General features: G+C 39.6%; 1 protein-coding gene across 1 annotated transcript in view; it reads right to left on the bottom strand.

The window, feature by feature from the left end:
• The window catches only part of LOC140464021 (guanine nucleotide-binding protein subunit alpha-13), a 58,846-nt gene that overhangs the window by 9,544 nt on the left and 33,306 nt on the right, over positions 1 to 15,996 (bottom strand). Inside the window, exon 2 of the mRNA XM_072558625.1 lies at positions 13,404 to 13,454. Within this exon, the coding sequence (XP_072414726.1) occupies positions 13,404 to 13,454 (51 nt within the window). The remainder of the gene's footprint in view (positions 1 to 13,403; positions 13,455 to 15,996) is intronic.

Raw genomic sequence — 15,996 nt, 5'->3', positions numbered from 1 at the left:
TGTCAATTTCAGTTGTCACTTGTTTTATTTGAATCTGTACATATAAAGTTTCATAATTTCTTGCAATATTTAAATAAGAGAATCTGAGAATGAGGACAACATCCACTTAATCAAAGGATTTCCAATTTATTTAAGAACAACCTGTGTAATGACAAGAAAGCATGTGTCAATTACAACTCTCAGCAATTAAAAGTAATGGTAAGAGCTTCACTGACCCACAAAGAAACACTGCCAGACACTTTAATCCTGATGTTTCCATTTGGAATTTGAGAGGTCAGTAAAGGAATTTTTACACCAACTACTTTCTGCTGCCAATTTCACAATATTGGTTTATGGTGGACCTACAAAATTTGTTGGCAGAATAGGCCTTATTACGCTAAGCAGATGAGTGGTATCCAAAATTCAAATCTAAAATACTGCCAATTAATAAAAGTGCTTTTTAACTGCATATCAGAAAGCAGTTGAGTGCAAATAAAGGAAGATCAAACCATCTCCCAAAAAGATTCAGCATTACCATTGCTGAATCCCCATTACTAACATCTTGCAGGCTACCACTGATCATATAAATATTGTGGCTGTAAGTATTTGAGACTTGAATTTGAAGTCAGAGACTGGGAATTCTGCAGCAACTAACTTGCCTGTCTCCTAAACCTTGTCCAGCATCTGCAAGGAGCTAATCAAAAGTGTGATGGAAAACTCTCCACTTACCTGGATGCCCAAAAACAATTAAGAAGCTCAACACATCCAGACAAAGCAGCAGATTTGATTGGCATCCCTTCCAGCAGCTTCAACTTTCATTCCCTATACCACCAACTCAGTGGTAGCTGTCTACACTATGTACAAGATCCACCACAGCAATTCACCAATGCGCATTCAAGAGCACCTTTCAAAACCCACCATCTTCTTGAAGACAACAGCAGATAACGCCTGGGTGCACCACCACTTAGGAGTTACAATCTAAGAGAAATATCATTCACTTGGAACTTTAATCACTGTTCTGTCACCGTTGCTGGGACCAAATCTAGGTATTCTGGATGCTGGGACCTTCACTTTTTATGATTTATATAAAGAATAAAAAAATGGATGTTAGGAAGAAGGTATGATGCTAAATTTGTGGATTACACAATGATAGGGAAGAAAATAAGCTCTGAAGAGGGCACAAGGAGGGTGCAAAAGGATATAGATTGGTTAAGTGAATAGACGTAGCAAATGCTGTATAATGGGGGGAAATAAGAAATTGACTATTTTGACAGCAAGAATAAAAATGAACTACGTTGGTGAGAGATCTGGTGAGTGGTACGTGGACAGATGTTGCAAAGCTCTGAAATACACTGGAATTGAGTCAAGTACATGAATCACATATTAGTAAGCAGGTATAGCAAATAATGAGGAAAGCTAATAGCATGTTATCATTTATTAGAAGGGAAATTCAACACGAAAAGTTATGCTTCACAGGGCATTGGCAAGATCACATCTGGAGTACTCTGTACAATATTAGTCAACTTATTTAAGAAGGACAAATCCGTTGAGCGCAGTTCAAATACTGTTTGCATGTGCACTGGGAGTGGACCTGGGCTTTATGGACAAACACTATGGGGACAGGCTAGGATCATAGCCTTCCTAGTTAAGGACAGTAGGAGGCAACTTGAGTGAAACATAAGATCTTGAAGGACATGGGTATATGTGAAAAGGTTTGTTCTCATGGGAGAATCTTGACTGAGGGTCATAGTTTAAAAATAAGGAATTACCTATTTAAGACTGACAAAGGGAATTTAATCCTCCAACAGAGGGTCATTAGTCTTTGCAAATCTTCCAGAACTGATGAGGCTTTCAAATATTTTTAAAGCAGAAGTAGACAGATATGCAGGAATGTGGAGTAATCAGATGAGCCATAATCTCACTGAATGGTGGAGCAGGCTTCAGGAACCAAGTGCTCCACACCTGATCTAATTTATGTTTATGTGTCTGCTGTGCCGCTGAACTCATTGCCCAGTCCGTTCCAGCTTGCTCTATCCTCATTCCTTTCTAATTTCCCCTTAAATTTAGCACAATTAATTGTAATCCTAGTTTCTCCAAATTTTGACTTTTTTTTAAAACAGGGAAACCTCTATTATCCAAACGAGATGGGCGGGCACTATTTCGTTCGGATAACTGATTATTCGATTAAATGCCTTTCCTCTGGGGCTCGGAGTTTTTAAAGTCAGCTTGCCATTCAGGAGACTGCAGAAGCAGACAGCATACAAGACCCTGCACCTAACCCCGTCCAACATTCTCCCCCCCCCCCCCCCCACCACCCCCCACCCCCACTTCCAGCATTGCCCCCGCCTAACATTTCTCCCCCCCCCCCCCCACCCCCACTTCCAGCACTGCCCCCGCCCTCTCTCTGGGGCAGCCGGACTGTACACCAACAAGACTGCTGCTGCCGCCGCCACCTTTATGGCTCGTGTGTGAGCGCTCGCACACAACCTTTTTACTGCAACTTTTTGACAGGTTCCACCTTTGCCCTGTATAGGGCAATGTTGGGCAGATTATGTGGGGGAGGGGGGTGGGGTTTAGGGTTAACACTTCTGTAGAACTCCAGGGAAAGTGTGGGGAGACAGAGAGGGCAGGAGGTCAGTCATTTGAAGATGGTGCCTGTTTAAATCACTATAAATAGAAGACGCGATCACTGTTGGAAACACGTTTTTGATGAAATGTTTCCATCGGGACCTCAAGATCTCCTTCAGAATCTGATTTTTGGATAATTGGTATTCGGGATAATCGAGGTTCTTTTGTATTACATTTTTGCACCTGATGATGAGGTGGGAAATTTGCCTATTCAGCGTAGGTTTGGCTTCTGAACCATTTCACTTAATTGGAGAGGATGCAGAGGAGATTTACTAGGAATTTGCTTGGCTAAAGTTAATGGAGAGAGATTGGATAGACTACAATTGTTTTCCCTAAAGAGAAGACCAAAGGGGTCATGATTGGGATGTAGAAAATTCTAAGGGACATACAAGGTAGATACGAAGAAACCTTTCCCCCGGTGAAGGGATCAATGACCATGGGACTTTTATTTAAGGTAAGGGGCAGGAGGTTGAGGGAATATGAGGAAATATACTTTCATTCAGAGGGTGATGAGAATTTGGACCTCGGTGCCTGCAAGGGCAGTAAAGACAGAAATATTCATAATATTTAAGACATATTTAGAGGTGATACTGGTAATGCCAAGGCATACATAACTATGGCCAAGCTCTTAAAAATGGGATTAGAATAATTATGTGATTGTTTTTGACAAGTGCAGTAAAGGGCCTTTTTCTGTGCTGTAGACCTCTATGACTCGTAAGTTATAGTGAGATTGTATAGGGTATAAGCAGGCAGCGAAAAGGTTCATTTCAGAGTTTTGGGAAATAAGAGGTACAGCTGAGCATAATTCAGATCAGCTAAGGACTTACAGTTAACAATGGGGTGCTGTAAGCAAGGGTTAACAAGGTGGAAAAGCATTCATTATGTAGAGTCATTTAACAAGATGAGGTAGCATTCAGTATGTAATGTCAGCTAACAAGGTGAAAAGTATTCATTATGTAACAGCAGATAGAATCAACACATATCATAGTAAAGATTAAACTAACGATCACCCAATTAATATGCATGTTGCCTTATCTGGATGCTCCTCCCTGTAAAATGACTACATAGTTCATTGAGAAACTGCTGTTCCAGAGATGACCACGAACTCATGTCTATGTGCACATGGGCGATTGTTCTCTCTCCTTCCAGGGCCCAGACTAAAGATAAAGGAGGTAAAACTGTACTGTACAGGACAACGATAGCATCTGTTTAAGCAATGCACTTAGCCTTAGTACAAGAAGCAAAACCTTTGGTTTCTAGGATTAATCAGTTACATTTGAGAAAAATGTGCATAAAAAATATGCTATCAAGGGCACAATTTGGTGGCCCAACCAGTGATGCCCAAGTCACACATGTGAACTCTAGGATTATTTATCATCCCTATAAATAAATATATTTGCCCAATATCTTACTGGACACAGCCAAAATCAAGGACTCAATAAGTGGGACAACAATACAAATTCATAAGTGACCTGTTGGGGAATACTTTTTTTTACTGTACTTGCAACCAGCCCACTTCTTTAACTTACTGTGTCAAGGAAAAGACAGCCATCAGTTCCTGTTCACACATTTGTAATAGCTGCTATACGGCGTAAACCATATTCAACTATATTTAGGCATACACCTGGAGGTCTGTTTTAAAAACATAACCTATTCCAAAATAATCTGATAGCCAAAATAAAACAATGGGTGTATGAATAGGCTTCCACAACAGTGTGATCTATATGAACATGGTCATATAGATTTTAAGAACATAGGAAACAGAAGTATCTAGAGACTACTTTGCCATCAATATAGTAATGGCTAATTTTCAACCTCAACTTCACTTTTCTGCCTGACCCAATATCCCTCTATTCTCTTTGTGCCTAAAATATCTATCAATCTTAGTCATGAATATACAGTATCCAACAGACTCCACAATATCTGGAGTAGAGAATTTTAAAAGCAAACCTTCACGAGAGGACATTTGTCATCTCAGACACAAATGGTTACCTCTTTAGCTTGAGAGTACGATCCAGGGTCACCAGCGGGGGACAACTTTACAGTATCAGACATTTTAATCTCTCCCTACGCAAATCATTTTTACAATGTAATCAGATCAAAATGACACTATCCAATTAATAAGACAATGCCACATCCAATTTCACATACAACAAAAAAAACTTCTGTATAAACTTGAAGTACATAAGATTAACTTCCATGGTTACAAAATAAATTATCAGACTCATGAGGAAATGTGCACTTCTAACATTGCAAATAGTATGCTATTATTCAAAGTTAACATTCCTTTCCATTAGTGAAAATCAGTTATTTGTGTGGCTTTTATTTTAAAGACAAATGCAGGATAAACATCATTGAGCATTAACCTTACACGCACGCAAATACATGCAATAGTTTTAATAGGTTATTGTTGGAGTACTGGCAAAGCCAGTATTAGCTTATTTCTACCGGAGTTAACTGAATATGCAATTCATGAAATATTTGGATGCTGAGAACTACTTAAATGAACCGGTATTTTTTATATCTAATAAAGATACACTGCTCTGGAGCCAGTTTAAATCACTTGACTGGAATCTAGAATTGACAACATAACAATATACAAAATTTATAAATTTGAGCATTTGGAACGCATTCCAATTTAAATTATGGAAGAATTTCCACTGGAAGTGATTATGCATTTAAAGTGGCTGTACATGTTCTTTATTTTGCACAGAAGGGCAAATCCAGAGACCAGCACCAACAAAATATGAAATCAGGTGCAAATTTTGACCATATTCATGTTGCTTAATTCAAGAATGCGACTTGGATGCATATGACAATTGCAGATAGGTTTATAACTACAAAACTACACTGTCACTGATGTTGAGCAAACGCTGCATAGACAATCTGAAAAATTACACTGATGAAGAGAAAGCAGCAGTGCTAATATCCACATTTTAATTAACACTTTTGAACTGGTATTCTCCACAAAACATGACCAAACAACAAATTTTTTTTCATCAAGTATTGACACAACTCTCTGCTTCAAAGGCACTGATAAATGGAACAAAGTAATTGATTATGGATTAAGCCTGTATCATAAATGAATGATTGATAAAGCAATGAATATTGGAACTAAAGACACATTTTTGCAACTCGTTTTCCCAAGGGCACCAATAATGCATTATTTGGAAGGCAACCAAATCCAGTGTAAGTTCAGAATTTTTAAAAAAAATGTACTTTATAAAATCAGTATAATTAATAACATTACTCATTTGAAGCCGATGATTTTCTCTCTATACCATATCTGCAACACAAAGTTACATGGACTATGAAGTTTAATTTCTGATTTAACCAGGCTGGCAATAGTACAACTGGCTTCAGTGTCCAATACGAGAAAAGAGAATGATAAAAGAGAAAATAATCAGGGCGCCTGTATCTGATTGTGATGTTAAGATTGCACTGGAGAGAGTACAAAGATGATTTATAAGAATGTTGTTGGGAATATGGAACTTAACCTAACAGCAGAGGTTGAAACGGTTGGAGTTATTTGGAACAGGAGACGCCAAGGGAAATTTAACTGAAGCATATAAATATGAGACACCAACCTGGACCCAATAAACCGGCCACCGCAGTGGACAGCTCGAACTGACAACCGGAAGCGGCAGAGACAGGCCACTATAAATACCGGAGAAAACAGCACAGAAGCGCTTCACAGGAGGCTCCCAAGCACTGAGGATGTCACCTAGACAGGGGACGAAACGTTTGCAAGACAAATTCCCAGCTCGGCGAACAGAACCACAACAGACACAGAACGGACAAGAAAGATCTACTTCCAGCAAAAGATGTGTCAATAACCAAGAAGTGTAATATAAATAAGAATAAGAACATTTCCACCTCAGAGTCATGGGGGTCTGCAACTCTCTGCCTGAAAAGGGTGATGGAGGGAGGAATACGTACTGAATCTCATGTGCAGATGAAATACTGTAACTTGAGACCATGAAGTTGAAGTGTAGGATTGGGCTGTATAGCTCTACCTCAGCTGGCATTAAGACAACATCTTGAATATACTTCTGTGCACAATACATTTTCAAAGCTTCCAACTTCCATCAGTCCTTCCTGATGAAGGGATTATGCCCGAAATGTTGATTCTCCTTCCTCCTCGGATGCTGCCTGACCTGCTGTGCTTGTTCAGCACCACACTCTCGACTCTGACCTCCAGCATCTGCAGTCCTCACTTTCTCCTGCATGGTAATTATAGTCAAGGAAATACATATACCAGTAGGCTAATCTTATATAGGAAATGATGGCGTGATAAACTTTGCATCATGCTAAATATACAAATTATAGTACTTGTTCAATAATGAACTCAAGAAATCTGTCAGACAAAGTGAAGACTGCAGATGCTGGCGATAAGAGTAAAAAATGTGGCGCTGGAAAATCACAGCCAGTCAGGCAGCATCCGAGGAGCAGGACAGTCAATGTTTGAGCATAAGTTCTTCATCAGGAATGTGGAGAGGTGCCCAAGGGGGCTGAGACATAAATGGGAAGGGGGTGGGGTTGGGGGTAAGGTAGCTAGGAATGCGATAGGTAGATGAAGGTGGGGAGTTGTGGCGATAGTGGAGAGTGGAACTGACAGATAGGAAGAAGATGGACAGATACAACAGTTCAAGTTGGTGGTGCCAAACTGGAGGGTTGGATTAGGGATAAGGCGGAGGGCAGGGGAGATGAGGAAACTGGTAAAATCGACATTGATTCTGTGTGGCTCGAGAATCCAAAGGCAGAAGATGAGGTGTCCTTCCTCCAGGCGTGGGGTGGCTAGGATTTGGCAGTGGGAGGTAGCCCAGGACTTGCATGTCCTTGGCAGACTGGGAGGGGAGTTGAAGTGGACAGCTATGGGGTTGTTTAGTGCGTGCCCCTCTCCTCCCACTCCACCAAGGATCTTCTCCCACTCTGCAAACCAGGGGCCTCCTCCACTGTCACCTGGAGGAAGAACACATCAACTTCTGCCTTGGGCCCCTCCAACCACACGGAATCAATGTTGATTTCACCAGTTTCCTCATTTCCCGTCCCCCCACTTTTTCCCAGATCCAACCCTCCAACTCAGCACCACTCTCTTGAACTGTCCTACCTGTACATCTTCCCTCCCACATGTCTGCTCCAACCTATCACCATCAACCCCCACCTTTCCCGATGAAAAGCCTATATGCAAGACATCGACTCTCCTGCTCCTCGGATGCTGCCTGATCAACTGTGCTTTTCCAGCACATTTTTTGATGTGAACTGTACATCAAAACATATAATAGCACATTTATGCACAGGATAATATCTTAACTCTCAAATGTTGATCTGTTATCTGTGAAGAACTAGGGGGCCATTTTTACACAGGCAATACAGAATATTCCAGATTTTCTAGCCAAAAATAAGGGATCGACTTTTACTCGAGAATGTATGGTACCATTTTTGCACGAGTCCTTTTTGCATTTTTTCCCTTTTGGTTGATTTAGAAGATGGCAGGCATGAAGGACAGCAAGGAAGAACTCTTTATTCAAAGTGTACAGAATACTCAATGAATATTTGTAGTTGACTTGTGGACTGAGTCAGTTATGATCATTACTGAACTGAGATTTAGGTCTATCCATTCATAATTTGTAAAAGATCATTACTTGAATGAGCAGAGTTTCAAAAGGATTGACAAATGCTCTCTCTCCCTATTGTCACTTTCACCTCCAACCCTTCCCTAGCTATAATCCCAGGCAATGTGTTGTGAAACATTTAATGACAAAATACTCCACTTGCTGAAAGTTAACGTTTACCTTCCTACAAGGCAAATACAGGTCGTCTGCATTATTCATTGCCTCAATAATTTTATTTAACCTCTATTTTATTTAACCACCACCTTTGGAATTCATTCAGTTGTTTCGCACTTGTGTCACTATTTCAGAATGTTACCAAAAATTCATTAATGCCTATGCAAAATAAAACCCCAATTCTCGTTCTTTTCATAGAATTTCACAGAATTCCTATAGTGTTTTGGCCCAACAAGTCCACACTGACCTTCTGAGAGTATCCCATCCAGACCTATTCCTCAAACCTATTACTTTATATATACCCCTGACTAATGCACCTCACTTTCACATCCCTGAACACTATGGGCAATTTAGCATAGCCAATCCACCTAAACTGCACACATTTGGATTGTGGGAAGAAACCAATGCAGACACAGGGAGACAGTTTCCCAAAGCTGGAATCAAATCTGGGTTCCTGACATTGCAAGGCAGCCATACTAACCACTGAGTCACTGTGCTGTTCTTTTGCTATTTGTTGAATGTTTCTGAAATATCTCTCCTATGAATAATGAGGACTCTCTGTACAACAACTGAAACATCCACTGTAGAGGAATAGTTCAGAAAAAGCACCTCTAAGATACTTCACAACTCCTTCAGGGTTACCTTTAATCTTTATACATGCAATGTTCACAACTGTACGCAAATAACTTTTAAAAGCTGGAAAGATTAATCTGAATTGTTATATGGGGTCCTTGCTATTAGATTAAGAGAAGTTTCAGAAAAATCCAATGAGTTGTGAAGGAACAAAAAACATTTTTTTTCTGTAAGAATTAAGGAATTAATTTTTCAACAACACACTGCAATAGCCACGCAAGTGTAAAAAAGCTGAATGGATCCTAAAAATCGGTCCCAATAAAATAGGAATGTATATGTAAAATTACTAATATTGGGAAATAAAAATCAGATTTTGCTCACTTAGGAACAACATCAGAGGAAAAACTTGCGGACACTTCAAAATAGTTCATACAAATCAACTAATTTCAAGCAAACAGTTTGTCGAAAGACAGCCCAATCGAAACAGACTTTTAAAATATCACAAAATATCCACGATGGCCCACTAAAACTGTTATTAACAAAAATATAATTCAGCAAAAGAAAATAAAGGGAATGAAATGGTGGTGCGGAAGGAGAGAAAAATTGCACCTTTCAATGGCATCAAGAAATTGAATTGAGAGCAAGCTCACAGCTAAACCTACTAATCTTATTTCATAGAACTACACACTATTCTATGTAGGATTTGAAAAAACAAACAGGCTATAAATGGATTGGACGGGTAGCAGGGCTAATTTTAATATGGAGAAAGTGAGAACTGCAAACGCTGGAGACGAGAGTCAAAACGTGTGGCACTGGAAATGCCCAGCTGGCCAGGCAGCATCCGAAGAGCAGGAATGCGGAGGAGCTTAAGCTCAAAATGTTGACACTCCTGCTCCTCAGATGCTGCCTGACCAGCAGTGCTTTTCCAGCACCACACTATTTTTGTTCTGAAAGGTGATCTTGATTAATTCCTGTGTATCTGCACTTTTTTTCCCTGAAGTATACAATTTTGGATGTAGGCTTGGTCACTGTGCTGCAAGGTTTGTTTTCAGACATTTTGTCACCCTAGTAGGTAACATCTTTAGTGAGCCGCCGTATGAAGCACTGGTGGTGTAGCCTGCTTTCTATTTATATGTTTGAGTTTCCTTGGGTTGGTGATGTCATGTCATGTGGTGACATCATTCCTATGATGATGACATTTCCTGTTCTTTTTCTCAGGGGTGGTAAATGGGATCCAAGTCAATGTATTTGTTGATAGAGTTCCAATTGGAATGCCATGCTTCTAAGAATTCTCGTGCATGCTTGTTTGGCTTGTCCTAGGATGGATGTGTTGTCCCAGTCAAAGTGGTGTACTTCCTTATCTAGTGACAGAAGGTCATGTTGTTTTGTGGCTAGGTGGTGTTCATTTATTCTGGTAGTTAGTTTTCTGCTCGTTTCCCAATGTGGTGTTTGTTACAATTCTTGCAATGTATTTTGTAGATGACAATAGTTTTGCTTGTTGTCAGTATAGGGTCTTTCAAGTTCATGAGCTGCTATTTTAGTGTGTTGGGTTTGTGGGCTATGATGCTAAGGGGTCTGAGTAATCTGGCTGTCATTTCAGAGATGTCTGATGTAGGGGAGTGTGGCTAGAGTTTCTGGACATGAGTCAGTGCTCATGTTGAAGGAAACATGCAGGGTAGCAAGAGCACAATGTACTCTGGGTGAGGGATTCTAAACTTAACGACCAAGCGTGGCTCAGCAGCAGCACTTCTAATCAAGTTGGTAGAGTCTTAAAGCCCACTGCTACTAGACTTGATCTGAAGTGGTGAGGAAACGAGAGAGGAAAACATACTTCGACTTCATCCTCACCACCTGCCTGCCCGTCGTTGCATCTGTCAGTCTCAGTGAGAGTGACCACCACACAGTCCTTGTGGAGACAAAGTTCTGTCATCACAACCTTACATTGTGTAGTGTGGCACTTTGAGCATGCTAAATAGGACCCACACCATACTGTGAGTTTTCTATCCATTTAAGTACTTCAATCCCACATGCTTTCATTTTACATGATAATCTCTTGTGTAAGATTTTATCAAATGCCTTCTGACAGTTCAAGCAAACCACATCCTCTGGTTCCCAACTCTACAAATTACATCCCTAAAGATTCAATAGATTTGTCAAGCATGATTTCCCCTTCATAAATCCATGCTGACTCCATCTAATACTGTCACTGTTTTCCAAGTGCTCTGCTATTAAATACTTTCTAAAGGATACTTGCACTTAAAGCAGATAGTTGAAGTACTAGCAATAATCTTTAGCCGGAGGTGTCAAGTGGATAATCCATCTCTGCCTCCTCTAAAGGTCTCCAGCAACACAGATGCCAGTCTTCAGCCAATTCAATTCACTTCATGTGATATCAAGAGGCACTGGATACTGCAAAGGCCATGGGCCCTGACAACATTCCAGCAATACTGCTCTAGACTTGTTCTCCAAACTTTGCTAAACCGTTAGCTAAGTTGTTTCAGTATAGCTGCAACACTGGCACCTATCTGACAATGTGGAAAGTTGCCCAGGTATGTCATGTACACAAAAGCAGCACAATTCCAAACCAGCTAATTACTACCATATCATTCTACTTCTGATCATCAATAAAGTGATCAAAAGTGTCATTAACAATGCTATCAAGCAGCATTATCCTGCTGTCCAGTGTCCAGTTTAGCTTCTGCCAGGGCCACTTAGCTCCTGACCTCATTACAGCCATGGTTCAAACATGGACAAATGAAATGAATTCCAAAGGTGAGGAGAGAGTAACTGTCCTTGATATCAAGGCTGCATTTGACAAAGTGTCACATCAAGGAGCCCTGGCATAACTGCAGTCAATGGAATCTAGGGGAAAACTTGACTGGTTGGAATGATAACGAACATTTAGGAAGATGGCCGTGGTTGTTGGAGGTAAGACGTCTCAGCTCCAGGAGACCTCTGCAGGAGTTCACAAGCTAGTGTCCTTGGACCAACCACCTTCAGCTGCTTCATCAATAACCTCACCTCTAACACAAGGTCAGATATGGAATGTTTGCCAATGATTGTACAATGTTTAGCACCATTTGTAACTCCTTACATACTGAAGCAGCCCACGTATGAATGCAGTAAGACTAAGACAATACACAAGCTTGGGCTGAAAAGTGGCAAGTGGCAGTCACACAACACAAAAGTCAGGCAATAACCATCTCCAATAGAGACAACCTTAGCATTGCCCCTTAACATTCTATCAAAGTGCTAGAATTACCATTGACCAGAAACTGAACTGGACTAGCTATGTAAATATAATGGCTACAAGAGCAGGTCAGAGGCTAGGAATACAGCAGTGAATAACTCACCTCCCAACTTCCCAAAGGCAGTCCACCACCTACAAGACTGTGATGGAATACTTTCGAATTGCATGGATAAGTACAGCTCCAACAACATTCAAGAAGCTTGGTACTATCCAGGACAAAGTAGCCCGCTTGATTGATACCACATACATAAATACCTACTCCCTGCACCACCAATATTCAACAGGAGTGAATCATCTAAGAGATGCTCTGCGAAAATTCACCAAAACTCCTTCAACAACACCTTCCGATCCCTCAAATCACTACCATCTAGAAGGTCAGGGGCAACAAATACATGGGAACTTCATCACCTGCAAATTCCTCTCCAAGCCACTCACTGTTCTGACTTGGAAACATTGCTGTGCCTTCAGTGCTGATAGATCAGAACCACAGAATTTCCTCCATAACAGCATTGCAGTTCTACCTGCAACACACTGACTGCAACAGTTCACAATAACCTTCTCAAGGGCAATAAGTAATTGCTGGCACAGCCAGTGACAGCTATGTTCCTTGAGCGAATAAAGGGAATCAATGGTGACTAGACAGGCTGGAAGTAGTACAAAGGAACTTCGATTATCCAGCATTCAATTATCTGAATTTTGGATTATCCAAACAAGATTGCAATGTCCCGATGCTTGGCTAAACTGTTATTCGGCACTTGATTATCCGAACAAAATACTCCCTGCCCACGTCCTTCAGAAAATCAAGGTTTCTCTGTACAACATATGCTTTATCCAATCTTAACAGCTTTAAAAACACATACTTGAATAGAAAAGAATCTAAGCACAGAAAAGGAAACTGACAAAGAAATTATAACTTGGATAAAAATTCATTTATCTGAGTGTTTAACTGGATTTAAAACATAATCAATTTTTCTACTTTTTATTTCTGTCCATCTAAATTTTGATCCTTAATTGCACATTAAAGCCTTCACTGTCTTTAAAGAAATACTTGAACAGTGCGTCCATGCATGGTTATAATATCAAAAAGAATAACGTGTTTTATTCAGCCAAGTTAAATTTATCCATTCAAAATTGCATGTTTAAGAGTCTAGAGGAAAATCTGCATTCACTCATTAGTTACTTACTGGATCTCCTAATCTTTCCAAGTTGTCCAGGAAATATTTCACAGATTCACCCTGGGGGAGGAAAAGAGGGAAAATACATTTAGTACACCACTAGATGTGACTTTCATATCAGAGCAGAGTGAAGGACCTCCAAAGTTGGTGCTAAATATTCAGATATTCAGAAACTTCATAAATATGAAACAGCTTCAATAGTCTTCAAATTGTGAATCATTCTTCTCTGCTTGAGAATTTGACAATTATGTGTACATCCTGTACTCCCTGCAAAGTATCTCAAAATATTTTAGTACAATAAAAGGTCCTGTATAATTTCAAGTTGCTACATACAGCCAAACAAAAAAAAAATCATAGTTCGAGCACATCAAGAACAATTTTGTCAACAGTTAAAAGATAATTCGAAAATATATTAGAGCAAATAAAATTTGAGAAGTCAAACATTTTAGACATAACTACGTATATGTTTTTAAATATACAACTTACACCAAGATTACAAGTGCAAATCAGTGAGAGAAAAAAATATTTGCAATCTTTGGATACAGGTAAACAGTACTGTCATCAAAACGAGTTTATTCGGTACTTGCTCAATTCAATGCACGCCTTGATATCTATAACGGATATCAGCTGGGCAACTGCCAACACGGGAAAAACTGCTTAAGGTTTGCTAACGACCTCTGGTAGATTTTCCAAATAATAATTTCAGTGACCACTGCATGAACCATAAAATCTCAATTTGTGGAATGCTTTCTTGATGACCTGTCAACTGATATGATTTTTTATGATAACAAAAATACAGGTACCCATCAATATAAAATACAGAAAATTCAACATGGGTATTCTTTTTGCTCTGATCATTAGAACACAATCGAAAAGATTAAGTATCTTCAGAAAATCAGCTGCATCCTATTGGGGCAGGCAATGCTAACATTTCAGATCAATGGGCTTTCATCAAAGATCACTAATCTGAAATTTAGCTCTTCCTTGCCTTGTCCACAGATACTGCTTGACATGCTGAGTGTTTCCAGCAGTTCACTTTTTGTTTTAGGTTTCCATCAACTGCACTAGAATACTCTGTGCTTCAAATACTAGTGAAATAGCTCCCTCACTGTCACTGAATTAAAATCCTGGAATTACCTCCCCAACGGTATTGTGGGTCAACCAAAAGCACAAGGAATGTAGCAGTTCAAGACGACAGCTCACCCCCAACTTCTAAAGGGCAACAAGGGACAGGCACCCTTGTTGGCCACCCAGCGATGCTCACATCCCAAGAATGAATAAAAGAATAGGAATTACAGCATACTTGTTTTTGAAAGAGATATTTGAAATAATTAAGTTAATTTAGTCTCAAGTTTACCTTAGGATCCAAACATATCCTTTTTGAAAAAAAAATTGAAATATTGAGATTGATATTCCTGATGAACTAGCTTTCAAGAAATTTACAGTAGATAATCCTGTATCTTGAATATATCATACTTAAAATAAGGCCACGGGTTATCTCGGAATTGGTGCATAAAAGTCTACTGACTATTGAAAATAGATTAAGCAGATTTGCATTTGTAGCATATAAATTAATAGAACATATTTATTTCTAACCACACTCTGAAAACCAGAGTACTTGGCTAAGCTATTTACAAATTAACAACTTGGAATTCACTTAAATTCTAGAACGTGTCCTTTACTCCAATTAGAAATTGAAAAAGCTATACTCTAAATATGCCGGTAATGACATGTTTATGTTGTACAGGCTGCCTAAAATGTGTTTTGTTTTAAAAGAATTTTGCTACCCTGACCCACTACGGCAAAGGGCAAAAAAGCATTTTATAAAACAATAAGGCATTTATCTATGCCTCAAAATGCAAAGTTGTTTAAACTGTGGTTTTAAGTAATGATAATTTTTATTTTCGAAACAAACTGCGACATGAAAAGTCACATTGACACTGCATTTCTGCTGAAAATGTGGTGAGAAACATAAACATGGTGAAAGATTTGTTGATATATGGGGAATACCTTTTCTGTCATTCTATGTATTAAGTTTAAAATGAGTTGCTGCTTTTAAATGCTGAAACTAATTTTAAAAATTACTATTTGAATATCCCTACTTTGCATTAGTGAATGGTAAAGCAACAATTCGATCCACAACAGCAGGTGACAATGCATACATTCAACTGTGGGCGGCACAGTGGTTAGCACTGCTGCCTCACAGCGCCAGAGATCCGGGTTCAATTCCCGCCTCAGGCGACTCTGTGTGGAGTTTGCACGTTCTCCCCGTGTCTGCGTGGGTTTCCTCCGGGTGCTCCGGTTTCCTCCCACAGTCCAAAGATGTGCAGGTCAGGTGAATTGGCCATGCGAAATTGCCCGTAGTGTTAGGTAAGGGGTAAATGTAGGGGTATGGGTGGGTTGCGCTTCGGCGGGGCGGTGTAGACTTGTTGGGCCGAAGGGCCTGTTTCCATACTGTAAGTAATCTAATCTAATCTTTAAAGCTTCATTAACATTCAGGACAAACTGAAGTCAATTTTATTCTTATTCTACATAATTCAACCTAAACCTCAAATTACTGAAGATTCAGTTCTTTGATTCATGATGTAATTGCTTTCTTTCA

The sequence above is a fragment of the Chiloscyllium punctatum genome, chromosome 39 (assembly GCF_047496795.1).
Source record: "Chiloscyllium punctatum isolate Juve2018m chromosome 39, sChiPun1.3, whole genome shotgun sequence".
NCBI lineage: Eukaryota > Metazoa > Chordata > Chondrichthyes > Orectolobiformes > Hemiscylliidae > Chiloscyllium > Chiloscyllium punctatum.
The sequence above is the reverse complement of the archived record's forward strand: the minus strand, read 5'-3'. Positions and strand labels throughout refer to the sequence as shown.